Source organism: Elephas maximus, chromosome 16 (genome assembly GCF_024166365.1).
Source record: "Elephas maximus indicus isolate mEleMax1 chromosome 16, mEleMax1 primary haplotype, whole genome shotgun sequence".
Taxonomy (NCBI): domain Eukaryota; kingdom Metazoa; phylum Chordata; class Mammalia; order Proboscidea; family Elephantidae; genus Elephas; species Elephas maximus.
Window position 1 is genome coordinate 81876042 of NC_064834.1, and position 18887 is coordinate 81894928.

Genomic DNA, 18887 nt, shown 5'->3' on the forward strand with positions numbered 1-18887 from the left:
CCCCCCGCCACAGGGGTCCTTTCCTGCCAGGGGGGATGGGGAGCCCTGCCCTTCCTCTGGCCCATGACCACAGCAGCCCCCAGCCCAGCTGGTCCTCCCCATTGCCCCCCCAGCCCTGCCCGTCCCCATCCCACTGGACCCCTTACTGCCGACCAGACGCCCAGGTGCCCTGCACCTCCCGTGGCAGCCCACAGGATGGCTCTGCCTGCAACACAGGGACAACTGGGGGTCCCGTGGGCTTGCTCAGGTTTACAGGGCTCAGGCCTCCACGGCGGGTCTATGTCTCCCCCAGACTGAGGGCCCCCTCCCTCCATTTTGCAGCTCCAGGTGTGGTTGTTTGTTGTATTAAGACTGGAATTTTTAAACTGGGCATTTATTTTATTAATCAAGCTGAAGTAGCTCTGCATTTCCAAACAGTCGCACCATTGCCGGGTTTTCTCTTAGTAAGTTGGTCTGGAGCCCACCCCCCAACCAGAAGGAAGCTTTGAGGCAGAGCTAAATCTCTCGGGCATGGGGCACACTTGATTGCCTTGAGCAGGACTGAGAAGAGTGTTGTCATGCACGGGGATCCCTGTGCTCCTGTCTGTCCACAAGCCCTCCGTGACTGTCAGTCACCACTCTGCCTGAGCCCCAGAGACTGGAGCCGCCTCACTGTGCTGGGGACGGGCATGTGGCCCCCCACTCACACCCAGACTCGGTTCCCCAAAACCCCTCCTAAGTGAGCAGCACGGGGCCTCAGCCCCTCAGCACATGTGGCGTGGGTCTCCTCCGTGGCTGACCTCCTAGCTGAACCGCCTGCTGACCGCCACCCACCCCCTCCAGCTGACTCCCTGGCTGCCTCCCCCTCTCACCAACCCCCACGAGCCCCCATTGGCTGCTTCTTCCTATTCTGTCTGTGTCGTGCGTTATTTCTCACCAAAAACACTACCAACTCTCTTTTCTCTCTTTCCTTCCGTTTCTCCCTCCTCCCCTTCCTTTTCAGTTTCTATTTTTGTTTTTATTTTTCTCCCTAGCTTTCATTCTCTGGTCATAGCTCGTCTTGGCTCCTTGATGTGGTGAGTATCTCAGGGACTGATCTCCCCAGCCAGGCCTGCTCCGTCCTTGAGGCCACCTCAGCCTCGCTAGGGGCCCAGGGGGCAGCCTCTGGTCCCATATTAGAGGGCGTCAGGAAGGTGGTGCTGGCTACCCAGGGCTCCACAGGGTGGTCCAAGACCCTGGCACCCTTCAGAACCTGCAGTCCCTGCCCCGGGTCAGGGTCCACAGCGAGTCTGCCCTAACTAGAGACACAAAGGCCTGGTTTCCTGGGGAAGGAGAGCAGAGGCCCCCTGTGGCAACCCACCCCTCCTAGGAAAACACGCGTGCACATGGCGCTTTTCTGGTGTGTTCCTTGTGGTACGTGCCCCCGAGGTGCCTGGCAGGAAGCAGTTCTGGTAGCCGGTGGTTGGTTTCCTTTTGGGTAGGCGTCAAGCACAAGCTGGGTGACACAGTGTTCGGCCAGAGACGGCTGGGCTGGCTGGGGCCGCGCTGGCTCTCACCAGTGTATAGTGGGGCTGAGCTGCAGTATCTCCACTGCACTGTCACACCAGGCCACCCTCCAAGGCTGATCCTGGCTGCCATCCACGAGGCGGGGGAGTGGGACCTGGCCTCAGATTCCATCTCGGTCTGTAGGGTACCCTGCGGGGTTGGGCTCTGAGCTTCGCAAGGGGCCCTTTCCTCCCTGAGACCATGATCATCCCCTTCCCCATGTCCCCCAACCCAGCCTTCTGTGCCCACAGCCTAGCCTGACCTCGCTCTGCACCCCTCCACCTCCCATGACCGTAGCTCCCCTGACTTCACCTCATCTCCATCCTTTCAGCCTCCGGAGAGCTCAGATCCCTCTCCACCAGCCAGACAAGGGAGAAGTGGTCACCCAGGTGGAAAAGCAGGGCTTGGCGTCTTGTCCCTGAAGGCCGGAGAGGACCTGACCAATTCGGACCTCCTCCCTCTGAGGAGGAGGGAGGAAGGGGGGCCCGCACCATGGTGGAACTTTCTGGAGCCCCTGAGTGAGCCATCGGTGGTCGGTGTCTGATGAGCCAGAGTTAGAGCTCCTCTCGAGAGCCAAGGACCAACTCTGCTGACAGGCATCCAGAGAGGAGCCCCCTCGGCCCAGCCCCAGCCCGTCCCAGAAGGAGCCCCCACAGCGCAGCCCTGCCCTGTCCTGAGAGGAGCCTCCCTGCTGTGCAGGGGCCAAGTCGCTTCTGTAAGGAGCTCAGTTTCTGCACATTCCCCCCCACCCCCCTTGGTTGCCCTTAGTAACTGTAGATGGTGTCTCTGAGGAAGGTTTTTGGGAAGAACTAGACTGGTCCCTGATGACCAGGTGAAGGCTGTGACTGTGGTGGTGACTCCATGGAGGACGTGGGGGCATCCATAACGTCCCCAAGGAGGCCTCCCCAAGACACCACAGGACCTCGGGGACATCGCTGTGCTAGCTCGCCAAATGTCCTGAGCCTGCAGGACAGACGGACAGACAGGCAAGGGAGAACCAACAGCCAACTATCAAGATGGGTGTCTTCATGAGGTCAGCTGTGCCGCAGCCGCCCCCAGCCTGGAGCTGGGGAAGGGCTCAGGAGCTCGACGCCAGAGGCAGACAGGAAGAGCCAGGCCCCCTCAGAGAAGGGAGGCCAGGGCTGCCTCACAGGGCAGCCAGGACTAGAGGCCCACAGCGCATGGCCCGGGGACCCTCGCAGGCTGGCCGTGCACCTGCAGGTCTGTGGATGTGAGGGAGCCCGAGCCCACTGGCCTCAGGTAAGGAGATGCCCACCACCGAGGCCTCACGCCCTTCCTGCCTGATGGGTGCCTGGTTGGGGAGCAGACACTGCTCCTTTGAGCCTTTTGGATCTCTCTCTCCTGGTCTTGCTCAGTCAGACGTGGCCATTTGTGCCGTCAACAGCAATCACGGAATTCATGGAGGTCCCCCCGCAGCGGGAGCCTGGTGTCCCCTGTCACCCCAACCATGCCCTGCTCCCCTAGAAGAGTTTCTGCATGCACCGCCCCCCCACCATGCTGACCCTGCTCTCTGCCTCCGGGCCCAGTCCCAGGCTCTCTTTCCCCCTCTCTACCCACTGCCCAGGGCACCAGGAGTATCCAGGGAGATGTGGATGAGCTCCCAGGGTGGAGACCATGCCAGGGCTCCTGCCCCCCATCTGGCTGCTCCCAGAACTCCAAATAAGAAAGCCCCTCTCTCAATCATGGAGAACCCATTGCTCCAGTCCTGACCCTCACACTCAGCCGGGACCCCTGGGCACATTTGGGTGCAGGGACGGGCTCCCCCTAGTCCCGGGCCGCCCTCCGCACCTCCTTCATCCAGAGCCAGGAAGGGGCAGAGATTTCTTCCCCAGGAAGTGGGCCTCCCTCACTGCTGTCTGGAGAAAGCAGATGGCACAGCTGGAGTGTCAACCAGCCGTCTTCCTTCAGATGCTGCACAGACAGGGTTCATGCAGGTGTCTGCTGGGAGGACCCCCGCCCCACTCCAGGTGATGTGTAGGGGGGTCCCTGCCACTTGGGGTGGGGTTACCGAGAACAGAGGTTTCTTGGCAACTCTCCTAGGCCTCATTCTGGGGTTTGTTTGAAAGATGGTGGGACAGATTCCAGCTGCCCTATTGAGAAGGGAATGGGGTCGCCCACCTTGGGGACCAGTATCCCTCTGGTTAACCACCTCCCACCTCCAGGACCCCAGAGTGGCAGGGTAGGGGCTGGCCAGCAGTAGGGTCTCTGGCGTCTCCAGGCGCCCAGCAGCAGGTGTCTGTGGGCTCTAGGCTTGGCGCTCGGCTGGTTCTGTGGTTCCTCCTTGTCAGGTCACCTGTCTTGTGGCCCAGCAAAGCCAGGGGTGTGCCCCTTGGAGAATGGTGGGTCTGCTGGAGGGGTGGGGGAGGGGCTGTGGGGCACACAGGGCAGGGGTCCTGTACACACTAGAAGTCAGATCCCTGCCTGGGCCTGGGACTACCCAGCAGGGCCCACAAGTTCCTGGGGGCCAGGCTCCTCTCTGTCTCTGCCCACTTTCTGTGCAGCTGAACAGGGGCACTCACCCCGCTTCTGCCTGCTGTGGGCTGGGCAGGTGGGGGGCCAAGGCAGGACAGATGCCACACTGTGGGGTCCAGCCAGAATCTCCTCTTGAGTCTTGTGGTAGGGAGCAAGCTGGCTGTTCTCCGGGGAAGTGGAGGCAGTGGTGGCCACCCCATAACCACTGACCCCACTGAGTCACACGCCCTATCAGAGAGCACCCATAGCTTGTTCAGCAGGACTGGATGAGGGGAGCTCCAGAACAACAGGGTATCTGTGTAGGAAGGGGAAACACTCTGCAGGGCAGAGACCAATGGGCAGGTTCTCGTCAAATTCCACACAATAAGTGCAGGCGCGTGGCCTTGAAGAGGACAGCCCGCACATGTCATTGTCACTAGGGCACAGGGCAGTTTGTGGCCCATCGCCTCCCCAGTGTGTGAGCTGGACAGATAACTCTTGGGTTTGCTCTAAAATGGAGAAGCCCACCTGTGCATCCCGGAGATGACCCGCCGATCACACAGGGGCGCTCCAACCCAACAAGCCCTCACTGATGCTGGGCGCCCGGTGAGCTGTGTCGCACTTCATTTGGGATTGCGTTTCTAAGTGCTTGGCAAGGACAGTCCACAGTCAAGACTGTCATCCCAGGGGCAGCTCAGTCCGTCTGGCCTTGATGCTGCCCAGCACCATGGCACAGCCAATAGACGGATGCCCTGCCAGGGTCTCAGGGCCACCTGGGGCAGTGGGTCACTTTGCCCTGCCAGCCACATCTCCACACTTTGTACTCCCAGACAACCCAGGGCTCACTCTGCATCCCCCTGGACAGTGCTCAGGCCAGGTGGGCCTTGCAAACCAGGGGCCCTTCTGTGTGTGCTGAGCTGGGAGCAGATCCTGCCCCCCAGGTGTCTCCTGCGACGGCCATAACAAGCACCACAGCATCAGAAATGCCCAGAAGCCAGAAGGGCCCAGTCAGTGTGTGGGCAGTTTCTGCAGGCTCCAAGGGAGGATCTGTTCCCTGCCTCTCTCTTGGCTCTGTTATGTGTCCAGCGAGTGAGCCGAGGCCAGCAGGGCACCCTCAGGATCCTGTCAGGGGCTGCTGCACCATCAGCCACAGAGACCAGGGTCCATCCGTCCAAGGATACTCGGCCCTATTTTAGTGCCCTATCCCCACCCCCGCGCCCACTGTGTCCGTGTGTCAGCCTCCAGGATGGATGGGAAGGTGCAAGGAAGGAGCTCTGATGGAAACTGGTGGCCACCTGCAGGTGGGCCCACCAGCCAAGCGCCTGTCCAGAGGATGGTGGTGCAGGTGGCCAGGCTCCTTCTGTATCAGAGGCGTCTAGCACAAGTTTTATTGCAGCCTAATATGCGAAGTCACCGTGCCTTCTAACAAAGCTTCTCTTTTCACCCTGATTAGCTTTTTTTTTTTTTTTTTTACTGTTTACATTGAAGTAATTTTAGACTTTCAGAAAGTTGCAAAACCAGTGAAGCGTATAAGTAGAAAGAGATTTGTATCAAGAAAATGGTTCATACGGTTGTAAAGGCTGGAAAGTTCCAACTCCATGGGTCACGCTAGAGGCTTCTCCTGACTCACGTAGCTGCAGGGGCAGTGAACCTGAGATCGGAAGTTCAGACAGCAGGCCTCCAGCTCACAGACTGCAGAGACCTACAAATCCCAAGATTGGCAGCCAAGATGGTAGGTAAGCTGCTAGCTCAAGTCCGGAGAACTGGAGGTTAGATGAACAGGAGCCAGCTGCAGGATCCAGAGTGAACAAAAGCCAGGAGCCTTGCCAGAAAGTCCCCCTACGTTGGATGCAGGCCACACCCCCCAAGGAAGCTCCCTTTCAACTGACTGGCTACTCACAGCAGATTCCATCATGGAGGTGATCACATTGTATCAGATCCCATCATGGAGGTGATCACATTGTATCAGATCCCATCATGGAGGTGATCACATTGTATCAGATCCCATCATGGAGGTGATCACATTGTATCAGATCCCATCATGGAGGTGATCACATTGTATCAGATCCCATCATGGAGGTGATCACATTGTATCAGATCCCATCATGGAGGTGATCACATTGTATCAGATCCCATCATGGAGGTGATCACATTGTATCAGATTCCATCATGGAGGTGATCACATTGTATCAGATCTCATCATGGAGGTGATCACATTGTATCAGATCTCATCATGGAGGTGATCACATTGTATCAGATCTCATCATGGAGGTGATCACATTGTATCAGATCTCATCATGGAGGTGATCACATCATTATATGACTGCCCAACTACATTGCATCTGCCAAACCACTGGGAATCATGGCCCAGCCAAGTTGACACACACCCTTAACAATCACATGGTGTGACTGTCTTGCATAATCATGGTACAATTTACAAACGAAGAAATTAGCACTGGTGCAGTACTGTTACACTGAGCCAAGGCTGTGTTGAGATTCTGCCTGTGTTTCTCATGGTGGGGTCCTCTTCCACCCAAGATCCCACTGACACCAGTCTCCTCAGCCCCCTCCGGTCCATAACTCTTCCTCAGTTGTCCGTGTCATCCTCAACCTTGGCACTTTTGATAAGAGCAGGTCAGCTGTTTTGTAAAATGCATCTCAATTTGATCTGATCTTTTCTCAGGATTAGGTGGAGACTGTGAATTTTGTGTGAGAATGCCACAGAAGGGTACACCCTCTCACGGGATATGTGATGCTGCCATGTCTTATTACTGGTGATGTTAGCCTTGGCCACTTGGTTAAGGCGGTTTCTACCAGGTTTCTCCAATGAAAAGTTTCCCTCTGTAATTAACATATCAGGGTTGAGCACGGCGGGGGAAAGGTGATGAATATGGAGGATCAGAGAAGAATTGATGCCTTTGGATATTGAATATACCATGGACTGCCAGAAGAATGAACAAGTCTGTCTTGGAAGAAATACAGCCAGAGTGCTCCTTGGAAGGGAGGATGACGAGACTTCATCTCCTGTATTTTGGACGTGATCTCAGGAGGGACCAGTCCCTGGAGAAGGACATGATGCTTGGTAAAGTACAGGGTCATCGAAAAAGAGGAAGACCCTTGACAAGATGGGTTTACACAGTGGCTGCAACAATGGGCTCGGACATAGCACTGGTTGTGAGGATGGCACAGGACTGTTGCACTGTTGTACCTAGGGTCGCTAGGAGTCGGAACTGACTTGACAGCACCTAACAACAGCGCGGGTGGGGGAGATACTTTGAGACTGGAGTCCCTGGGTGGTGCAAATGGCTAAGCGCTCAGCTGCTAACCGAAAGATTGGAGGTTTTAGTCCACGCAGAGGCACCTCAGAAGAAAGGCCTGGCAATCTGCCTCCGAAAAATCAGCCATTGAAACCCCTGTGAAGCACAGTTCTGCTCTGACGCGCAGGGTCGCCCTGAGTCGGGGCCGGCTCTACGGCAGCTGGTTACCTTGAGACTGTGCAGGTTCTGGTTCCCTTTGAACTTCTGCCCGTGATCTTAGCTTCTGTCAGTGGGCTTTCCTGTAGCAATTATTGCTGAAGTTTCTGACCCTCATTTTCTACTCCCTCACTCCTTCTGTTTTATTCATTAGGATTTTTCTGTAAAAAGAGACCCACCCCTTCCTCCCTATCCCCCCCCCCCCATTTCTTTCTTTATTCAGTGTTTATGGCAGTATGGGCTAATGATTTGTCATTTATTCCCTGGGTTATAATCCAGTACTATTGTTATTTATTTTCTCACTGAAGTTGTTCCGGCCTCGGCAGCGGGAGCCCCTTCAGGTTGGCGCTGTGTCGTGTTGCTGAGCACACCTCCTTCCTCTTCTGGGCACTTTCGCTTCCCAGCAGCATCCCATGTATTTAGTGCTCCAGTCTGGAATCAAGCACTTCCCCAAGGTGCACTGCTTCCTCTGCCTGGAGAAGTGTCAGAAAACGAGGCATTTACCCGAGAGCGATGGGATCCGTGGTGTACTGAGTCAGTTTTTGTATGGGTGCCAGCTGTGGCTGGAAGTCCATTCTTGGGCACACGGACACCCTCCCTGAGTATCCTTGTCCCTCCCGCCCACTCTAAGAACTCTTCCTTTGTTTGATTAAAACCCCTCTGCCAGCCTGGACCACTCCCCCTTCTGCGGTCAGCCTCATCCTGGCTGGAGTGCCCCCCCTTCCTGTCACCCCACACTGGGAACCGGGGTGGGGGGCAGTGCTGTGCTTGCTGGGTCCCCTGAGCAGGCCATGCAGAACAGACGTATCCGGTTCCCATTTGTCTCCAGGGACAGCGCCCATCCCCTGTCTGTCGGGTTCAGACTAGCAGCTCCTCCCAGCTCAGCTGCTGTGGCAGAGTGACCTCAGGGTCCAGGCAGCAGTGACGGCCGCGCTGTCCTCTGAGACTTGGGACCAGCTGCCCTCCTGCAGACACAGCTGGCTAAGGAGCTGCGTGCGCACAGGGAACAGAAGCCTCTCTTTTTTCTAGTAACTTAATGTTCCCCATCACAGCCCAATGCAGTTTGCTTCTTACTGAGCTTATGTATTTTGTAAAAAAGACATGGAACCAAAGGTAAGATGGATGTTTTCTCTGGAAGAAAAGGTTTATCCAAGTGTGAGCAGTGAGCTCTCTGAGACTGTCCACCCCAGCTCCCCTGGCCTCCCGCAGAGCCCAAGTGCAGGCATCCACTTGGAGAAGGTGGTACGGTCTCCCAGACCCCACGCCGAGGGGCGTGCTTGGGCAGGGTGCTCTCAGGGACTGGCCTTCAGCCCCAGCTGAGGGGATGATGAGGCCCAGGTCGATCCCAGGTGATACACCCTGCAGCACCCTAGTCCCCAGGAGCCAGTGGTCACACCCCTCGCCATTATAGAGCTGACTGGCTGGGAGATGGCATGCAGGCCTTGCTCCTTCCGTTCATGGCACCCCCTCGAGGGACGAGGGACGTTGCTTGTTTTCATTTTCTCAGTGCACGGAACTGGGTCAGTCCTGATTCTCGTGTGTGGCACACTCTGGCCCTGGCCTGCAAATGGCCTGCTTTTCTGATGGCTGTGATCCCACCACCCACAGCAAAACTCTGCCTCTGACCATCCAGCCCCTTCCCCATGAGGACCGTTACCCAAATCCACTCAGATCCCCCATTTTGTGGAGCTTTATAGCAGACAGGTGTGCTTCTAAAAGGTGTGATTTTTAATGTTTTTTTGAAATCTTTGTAAAAAGAGGTACCATGCTGCATGGACCCTTTGGACGTACTTTTTCTACCCAACACCATCAAGCTAGGGCCCATTCAAGCTGTGTGGGTCGCCGCCATCCACTTGTCTGATATGGTGATGTCATTAGTGGCTCGACCCCCCCATTGAAGGACACTCTGCTTATTGCTAGGTTTCTATTTTGTGAATAGTGCTTCTTGAACATCTTGCCAGGTCTCCTGAGGTACTTGCTCGAGCATCTCTTGGTGTCCACCGAGGAACACTGGGTCGTGGGGTGTGAGTGTCAGCTTGAGCAGATGTGGCCAGTCGTTTTTCCAGGGCACAAATCTGGAGCTGTTCATTGTGCTCTTTGTTTAGAATCCTTCTGTTTTTACCTCACGGCAAAGATGCTTCTCAAATGTTACTGGGTGGTTTTTATGAAAGCTGAGACGTAAATTGTAAATCTGGCTTGAAACCAAGTGCTTCGCCTCCTGCTTGCCCCTCCCCCCTTTTATGGCTCCATTGTCTGATTCCTGTCCTCAGCTGGCAGCTATGGCCTGTGCACCAGCTGTCTTGCCATCCGTAATGTAACCATCTTGGTTAAAGCAATAATGGGTCTTTCGCATGACCATGAAGCCATTAATAAGGGAGAAGTCAGTGTCAGCAAAGGGAGTGAGCCCCGTAGGATCGGGGGAGCAGCTGCCGAATCTCAGGCAGATGAAAGCCGAGAACCACGTACAGCAGTGAACGTGTGTGCATGGGTGTGTGCAAGCAGGGAGCACAGGCAAGTGTATGCGTGAATGTTTGAGCATACCTACGTGTGTTCGTGCACACATCTGTGCAAGTGGTGGTGTGTGTGCTCAGGCCTGGGGCTGGGCAGTGGGTCCGTCTCTGTACACCACCTCCTGCCTGGCCACGGGGATTGTCCACACTCAGTGCAAGCCCACCTTCTCTCCAGGGGGAGGGCTATACTGCCTTCTCCATGCCCACACAGCCAGTAACTAGGCGCCTGGCCCTGGCACTGGCCGATTCTGGACCAGTGGGACCCTGAGTGTTCAGTCAGATGTGGAGGGTATGGGCAGAGCCAGTAGGGGCAGAGGGAAGAGAGGCCCCGCCCCTCCCCCACCCCACCGGGCACAGTCCCTCACTCTAATGGCCCTCCCAGGACCACAGCACAGGCTTCTGGGTGGCCTTGGGAACAGGTGCAGCCACCCTCCTCCCCAGCTAAGCAGTGGTGGAGCAGGGGCTGCAGAGTTGATGTCACCAGTACCTGGCTGCAGGGTGATGAAAAGCCTAGGTCCACAGCTTCCTGGAGCCCCGGTGATGCAGTGGTTAACAGCTCAGGCTGCTAACCAAAAAGGTCAGCAGTTCAAATCCACCAACCTCGGAAACCCTATAGAGCAGTTCTACTCTGTACTATAGGGTCTCTATGAGGCAGAATTAACTCAGTGGCAGTGGGGGCAGCTTCTTGGAGGAGGAAGAAGAGGTGGCTATGCCTGGGTTTGCATGAGTCCGTCTCACTTTTTGATTGGTCCTCCCTTTGGAGGAAGGGACAGTTATCCCAAACAGGTTTTGTGGTTACTAGCTTGTTTCTGTTTTGTTTGAGAACATCAGAGCTTATGGGGAAAGGTCCTGTTTTGGCTTGTCCCATAGGCTGGTGACGTGTATATTTGTGTGGGTTTTCTGGGGTCAGTGAGCACAAGTCTAGACCCAGGCTGTCGCCCCTCCCAAGTGCCAGGCAGTAGGCCTCCGCTGGCATCCTGAGTGTGGGCATCCTGGAGCCCCAAGTGAGGCCACAGGTTTTGGCGTGGAGCTCTCTGATGGAGCTGACCATCTGTGGTGGATTCCAATCCCAGCAGGCACTTCGGACTCACGGGAAGGTGTTTGTCTCGCTTGCCAATAGCTCTGTGTTTCCAGACATTGCCTTCATCTCCTGGGGAATCCCCACCACAAACACAGCTGGCAGGGACCCTTCCTGGGCTCTGTTTTGACAAGAATCAGAATGTTGCTTCCAAACCCACATGCACGGTGCCATTGGCATGCTTCCCGACGGGCGTTACTGGGTGGAGTTCTGCCGCCGCAGCGTCTCATCCCACCGTGGGATCTCGCGCCATCACGCACAAACGCCCCTGCGACCACACGACCAGTCCTGTCACGCGCCTGTGCCCTTTTGTCCCTGCTCTTGTTCACATTGTTGTTGTTAGGTGTCATTGAGTCGGTTCTGACTCATAGCGACCCCATGTACGACAGAACGAAACACTGCCTGGTCCTGTGCCATCCTCACAATCATTGTTATGCTCGAGCCCATTGTTGCAGCCACTGTGTCACTCCCTTCTTGTTGAGGGTCTTCCTCTTTTTTGCTGACCCTCTACTTTACCAAGCATGATGGGTTGGATCACCCGTTCACGTGGGTTCCATGAAATTGACCAGATTTATGACATTGATTATCAGCTTGCTCCTGCGCTTTATTATCCACCCTCAAGGCAGCCCAGTATAAAAACTACATCACATGACCCGCGTGTAAAGGTGAGGCTGGCTCTTGGCCACCTCCGCTGTGACACATCGTGCCATCATAGGTCCGCGTGTGTTTACCAGCCTCTGCTCTGGAGCTCTGCGCAGGGTGGGCCCCCACCGTCACCACTGTGTGCTGCCAGCTCCTGCCATGTCTGGCTCTGCCACGTGGTGCTCACCCAGGTAGAACCACAAGGAGCCTCCCACGGCAGGGACATGCCTGGCTTGCTCACTGTGGAACCCTCCATTCCAGCGTAGTGCCTGGCCCCGAGACACACGCCAATAAATAGTTGCTGAATGAATGAGCGAATAAGTGAGTGAATGAGCACATTAAGGCCAAGGAGCATGGCTCACCCCTTTCTCGGCTTCACGGCCTCTTGCAGTTCCTGGTAGCAGCGGAAGCAGAGCATTTTAGGGTCCTCAAGACCCCCCCATGTTCAGCGATCAACTAGAAGTCTCAGGACTCAGCCCCTAGACTTGCCTCGGTGCGGACTTGTCACAGCACAGGGAGTCCATCTGAGACTCAGAGCTCAGGGCTGCTATCAGGGCCGCTTATATAGACACCCCTGTCCACTGGAATTCCAGACTTCCAGGAGGAAAGCAAGGGTTCATCATAAATCCCACTGTTGTACAAACACCCTGGGCACGCTGGCACAGCAGGAACAGCCTTATCACTCCAGGCATGTTCCAGAAGCCAAGCTCCCAGACGCTAGTTAGGGGCCGACCTCGTAAGCAGGCCCTGCCAACAGCAGCAGCTCCAGGTCTACTGCAAACTCTCACTGGCACCAGAGGTGTTTGGGGCCCCAACCTAGCACTGGGCCAGGGCTGCTGGGACACTGAGGAACTTGGCTGGTCGCAGAGACTCTGGTCAGACACAGAGTGACCGAACACCACCTCTCCTGTGACCTCCACCTGATGAACATGCAGGACAGTCAGGAAGTCAGGCAGCGTCCAGAAAGGGGCGGTGGAGACATCACACCCCCAGAGGAGATGGGCCTGATGGGAGGGCAGAAGAGTCTGGGAGGCTTGGAAACCTGGAAATAGAACAATGACTGCATGTGTGAATGTACGTGTGTGCACGTGTGCGTCTGTGTGGGGGTTGTGTATGTGGGTGTATGTGGGTGTGCATGTGTGTGTGCATATGGGAAGTGCACGTGTGTGTGCATATGTGTGGGAAGTGCACATGTGTATGCGTACGTGTGGGAAGTGCACATGTGTGTGCATGTGTGTGGGAAGTGCATGTGTGTGTGCATATGTGTGGGGAGTGCACGTGTGTGTGCATGCATGTGCATGCATGTGGGAAGTGCACGTGTGTGTGCATGCGTGTGGGAAGCGCATGTGTATGCATACGTGTGGGAAGTTCAAGTGTGTGTACGTGGGTGTGGGCGTGCATGTGTGTGTGCGTGCGTGTGGGAAGTGCACGTATGTGTGCGTGCACTGTGGTCACAGCCGAGGGCAGAAAGTCAGCCATCCTGGGTGTGAATGGAGTGCATTAGCAAGTGGGGCCACAGCTGTTTAAGGAGAGGGGACCAGGTGTCACAGGTAAGCAACACTGTCGTCTTAGCCCTTCAATTTGGGGAATAATTATTAAAAACCGCCTTGCACCCGCGTGGTTCACACCCGAGCCCCCGGACCTCGTAACTCAGAGAGGCAGTGACGTGGGGTGGGGCGTGGTGGGTAGGTGGTCAGGACCCCTGGCTTCTGCTGCCACTCGGAAGTGTGGCCTTGGGAAATCCTGTTTTTCCTCTGGCTTCAGCATTTCCATATGCAAAGTGAGAAGGCTGGGTTGGAGGGTCACCTTCCTCTCCGGCGTTCCAGAAACAGGTGATTCTACAGAAGCTTACTTGGAAGTGAATCAAACCAAAGGCTCAAAGAGTGTGTGTTGTCTTCACGGCAGCAGGAGTTTAGCTGCTGTGTGTGACTGTGGAGAAGTTAGCGCTGGTGTGATCCCACTGTGTTACTGTTTGTCCTGTTGGAGCTAACAGCCTCTTGCTGAAGCCGCCTCTGGGCTCCTCCAGGGCCCAGGCGCCTTGTTAAAGGAACCTTTGCCGCTCCTCCAGAACTTGTTCAAAGACATTAGAAATTTAAAAGGGAGATTAGTATCTAGCAGAGGCCCATGTTCTAAGTAAGAAGTGCCCCAGCACTGCAGAAAGGTCCAGGGCACTACCACAGAGAGCTTAGTCGGCATAGACCCATGTCTGCACCTCCTGAGCTCATGGGAAGTGGGGGGCTTCAAGCTGGAGGCTCAGACTGGGGCCTTGGTTGGCACTAGACCCACAGTGGGAACACCCCTGTCCCCTCCACCCACGGTCTACATGGAGAGCCAGACCCTGCTGAAGTCTCACCGTGGCGCGTCTCCAGATCCCCCACTCTGAGTGTTGCCATGATGCACACTGTCCCTGGGAATGCCTCAGGAGCTCATGCTGAAACAGCGCCTGTCTTCACTCTTTTTCAGAAAGAAAACAGCGCCTCGAGAAAGCCAGTGCTAAGTGTGGTTTCCACAAGCCAGGGAAGTCTCCACCCCTGGGATGGAACGTGGCTCGACCATGGAGATGGTTCTGCTGTGCTCATATTCCGGGGTCTAAGGTGGTCGGGTGCTCCTCGTGCTGAATTGACAAGGGCTGTGTGTGCGTGTGAGTGAGTGTGTACAGAGCACAGGATCTTCGCTCTGTGCTGTGGCCGTTACGTACCACATTGTATACAGCGCTCTGTGCTGTGGCCGTTACGTACCACATTGTATACAGCGCTCTGTGCTGTGGCCGTAACGGACCACATTGTATACAGCGCTCTGTGCTGTGGCCGTAACGGACCACATTGTATACAGTGCTCTGTGCTGTGGCCGTAACGGACCACATTGTATACAGCGCTCTGTGCTGTGGCCGTAACGGACCACATTGTATACAGTGCTCTGTGCTGTGGCTGTAACGGACCACATTGTAGACAGAAAAGCCAGCAGCATTCCATGGTAGCTGGAGGAGGGCGGGACGGCAGCAGCGTCTGCAAGTGTTAGGTTCGTTTCATGTTTGTGTTGGAAGAAATGGTCCCTTCTGGTGCAGAGGACACAGTAGCTGCCTGCCAGGGTGACGCCTGAGGTTGAATCGGGGGATGCTTATAGGATCACACAGATACACTTTTCTCTGGCGGGTGCAGGTTTTCTGCTGGGAACCGCACCATCAGTAGGACTGTCCCTTCCTGTTGCCATCAAAGCCACAGCCGCTTACTCACACGGATGAGAGCTGAGCCAGCTCAGTGCCTCCCCAGCTGAGCCCGACATCAGGGCTCGTACCTCACGTCTTCAGCCTTGTCCCCTCCTTCACATGTAGTTCTGTCTTGTTCCATGACTGCGTCGTCTTGACCTGTTCCCTGTATCCAGAATGGAATGCCAAGCAATAGCCTTGTGTTAACAAAAGCCTCCTCGGAGCTGTGGGTGGCCTGCCCTGTGCAGCCACCGGGAAGCATGCCTTAACTCCACGCTGCTCCCTGCGGCCGCCCTCCACTGGCAGAGCCTCAGGCCCGGCGTGCACACACATGGAAACAGCCCGTGCGCTTGAACCGAGCCCGGATTCCCATCCTTGTTGATTTGGATCACCATGACTTTGCATGTTGTATGATGTCTGGAGGTCTTCATACACCCTCACACCCACCCCAGACACTCTTAACCATAGCTTTGTAATTAAAAAAAAAAAGCCAACCGTATGAGGACGCTAAGCATGTAAATACGTACAGTGCTACGAAGCTGCTGCTGTTTCTCTGTGAACGTGGTGCTCACAGGAAAGGGAGAATGGCTCAGTGTTTCCACAACACCCCACATGCCGCCTGGGTCCACACCCTGCCGTCTTCCTGGATGCACAGGCTTCGTGGCGACGTCACTTCCCCTCTGTAGATGTCGGACTTTGTTTTTATTCATGCATAGTATGCACCTACTTTTCATCTGATTACGGAGCTGAGCTGCTTCTGAAAAGGGGGAGGCAAGTATGAACCATTGTCCCTGGTTCCTGCCAGTCCAGTGAGCATCTTAAGAATTCAAATGTTTTAGAACGAGGTGCGTTTCCTAACCCCTAGAAAAAAAAACCCCTAGAGCATACCTTTTATTCAAAACCAGTGGGCTCCGTTGAATTTCCTGCAAGTATTTGGGCTCTCAGACTGCTAGCACTGCAGACAGGGGGGATCTATATATAAATGCATCACCCTGGTGGAGCGGGGGGAGGGACCCTGAGGAGGTGCCAGAAATGTATGCGGGTAACCAAGATGCAGACGCCTGTACAGCACAGCGGTTGTCAACATTAGTCATACCATGTACACGACATGCCCAATGACACACGTGTCTGTCTGGACTGGAAATCCCTGGACTAGCAGATTTCGTGGTTGCCACTGGTGTGTCATGGGCCTTGGTTCCACAGGCTAGAGTTCAAGTTGCTGTGAGGCCACGGTTGGCGTTTAAAGTGCTCTGGCCTTCAGGATACCCCGCGTGCCTTACACGGCTGCTGAACATCGACACTGGCAGCCACGGAAGAGGGTGGGCCTGAGAGTGGGCCGGGGGCATTTCTGCATTAATCACCCTTTAGCATCACTGTCTGTCATTGACACCTCATGCTGGGTTGTGTGTTTTCACACAGTAATGGATTTAAGTTTAGGCTCAGGAAAATCATATTGTGAATATATGTATCGAATCATATATTTGTATACTGTATATTTTTTAAAAAACAAAACTATTGTAAATGTATGCAGACACACGTTAGGACTGTCTAGTCATGATGGCATTTGTGTTCTCTGAAGCAATCCTTAATAACCGCATTCTGAACATGTGACCTTCCGGTCAGTGCCGAACAGTATTCACGGGCTTGGGACAGGTTTGTATGGTGGTCAACTACAGAATTTTAAACATATTTTTGTATTGTGATTCCTATGATATATACCAGAGAATTTTTATTCATTTGTAAATCATTGTACAGTTTTAATAAAAAATCGTTTTAAATCTCAGAACATCAGAGTTTCCTCCCCTGTGATGTGTTGAGTCTGGGCGTATGGGCTCTGTTTAGCCACTCATGTGTTCCAGTGTTTGTTCTCAGGACAAGCATGCCTCTGTCCCCACCAGAAAGGGGCCCAGGTGCCCCCTGGGAGGGGGTGCCGCTGTTGTGCAGTCTCATCCTGAAGCATCTACATCCCGGGAGAACACACTCTGAAATTCCAGGTGCCCGCAGCACCTGGCAGAGGTCAGCCACAGGTGAGGCCTCCTGTAGCTGTTTGTCAGATGTGAACCTGAAGAGAAGGAATTCAATAATCTAGAAGGCCACAGAATTTCTGCTAATGAGTAAGAATGCTTTGTGATGGATCTCTATTGCAGAGGACCCAACACAGGTGAGTAACAGCACGTTTTATCAGGGAGCGGGCTGGTGGACGGCGCTACCGCAGAGGGAGAGGTGGAAGGTTGCTGGGCTTATTAACTCTGCCACATTGGTACTGGAGTCCTGCAGCAGGCAGCGAGGCTCTTGTCCTGAGCCAGGTTATGCTTAGGAACACCGCTGTGCTGGCCAGGACCAGAGGCGGGACTGTCTTTTCCTTAAAATATGGCCTCTGAACAGCTGGACGGTGACAGTGCCTAGATTCCTGGGCAGCCAAGAAACCCTATGCCTGTCTTCCCGCAAAGCCTCCAACTCCTGCTTTCAGGATGCCTGGAGCAGGTGGCCTAGGTGGCGCACCTCCCCACACACACGTGCACACACGCCAAGTTTCAGGGTCAGGGCCTTCTTGCCTGGCGTGAGATCTCCCACGGAGCCGGGGATGTGGCTGAGTTTTCAGAGACGGTGGGTTCTCCAGTGCGCACGGGCATGGGTTGGACCACAGTGAGAGCCCATGTGGCCGCAGCCCCAGCGAAGGGCGCCCTCTGTCCTGGCCCGAGCGTTCAGCACCCGCTGCGTGGACAGCGCCAGCTCTGTACAGGGCGGGGACAGGGACCAGGGCGCTGTGCGCGAAGATCCCCGCCGCCAGAGGCTCTGGGACTCCCGGCTATCTGTCCTCCGCGTCCCCGTGGCCTATTGGAGGCAGCAGGACCCCGAGGAGGCATTGCACGCCGACCTGATGCCCCAGGTCCAGCCCGAGCTCGGCGGCGTTTTCCGCTGCCTGGAGGCCGCCGAGAGCTAGACGATCCTTGGTTGGTGAACCCTGCAGCCGGCCACGCAGCCGCTCGGAGGAATCAGCAGAGACGTCCTGGAGGCAGAGGCAAGTCCCGAGGGCGGCCCTTCGTAGCCCAGGTCCGTGGCCCACAGCAGGCGGTGGCCGCAGGGCGGGAGGCTCGAACGGCGCGGCTGGTCCAAGAGGGGCGCGGGTCCCAGGACCCCCGAGACGCCGCTCACCCACGCCGGGGAGACCGCGGGAGCGCGAATCGCCGGCTGGTCGTCTCCCCCGACTTCCCAGCTCCTCAGAGAAGACACGCGGCTGTACGGCGGGGCCTCGCTCTCCCTGACCCTCAGAGTCCCGGCCTTGGACTTCCCACTGCGCCTCGCATCCTCAGGCCCAACCTCGATGACTGCGTTCCTCTTGCCCTTGGCGGGATCCCTCTGTCCTGCCCTGTCTCTGGCTACCCCTCCCCGTTTTGTCTCTCTCTCGTTCTTCATGTCTCTTTCTATGTCTGTCTCTCTCGACGTGTCCCCTCCCTCCTGTCCCTGAGCTTCCCACCACGGCCGTGGAGCAGCCTCGAGCAGAGGCTCTGGGGAGGCTGGAGGGCGTCTCTACGGCCCGGCTTCGCAGCCCAGGACCTGGCCGGCGCTTCTGCAAGACGTCTTCCGGGACGGAAGCGGGGCTCTCGGAACGCCGGGGCCGGGGCAGATTACAAGTCCCCAGGGACTGGGCCGGGCGGAGGCGGAACCTGGCAAGACGCAGGAGACCTTCCTCACCCTCCACCCCGAGTACAGGATCCGCACACCCTGGCCGGACAGGTCGCACACCAGGCCCATCACCAGGACGCATCCCCCATCGGAGTCCGGCCCGAGGCACAGGGATTTGGGCCTGGGGCCGCGAGTGTGGCCCTCCCCAGTGTGCGCGTGTGTGTACAACCAGCGGGGAGGGGGAGAGGGCAGAGCCCACCGGGTCGGCGCAGGTAGGAGGGGCGGTGCGGCGGAGTGGGGGCAGGGGGCGGGGCCGGGGCGGGGCCTAGGGGCGGGGCCAGGGGCGGGGACGAGGA

The 18887-nt window shown here is 56.1% G+C and overlaps 1 protein-coding gene across 19 annotated transcripts in view; it reads left to right on the top strand.

The window, feature by feature from the left end:
- JAKMIP3 (Janus kinase and microtubule interacting protein 3) overlaps positions 1 to 16681 on the top strand; it is a 116325-nt gene extending 99644 nt beyond the window's left edge. For 17 of the 19 annotated variants that reach the window (XM_049855486.1, XM_049855490.1, XM_049855485.1 and 14 more), the window contains one exon: positions 1014 to 1947. In XM_049855486.1, the coding sequence (XP_049711443.1) occupies positions 1014 to 1277 (264 nt within the window). In that variant the 3' untranslated portion in view covers positions 1278 to 1947. Of the gene's footprint in view, positions 1 to 1013; positions 2785 to 14162 lie in introns of those variants that run through there. The other 2 variants (XR_007513466.1, XR_007513467.1) reach the window with 2 other exon arrangements.
- Positions 16682 to 18887: the final 2206 nt, after the last annotated feature.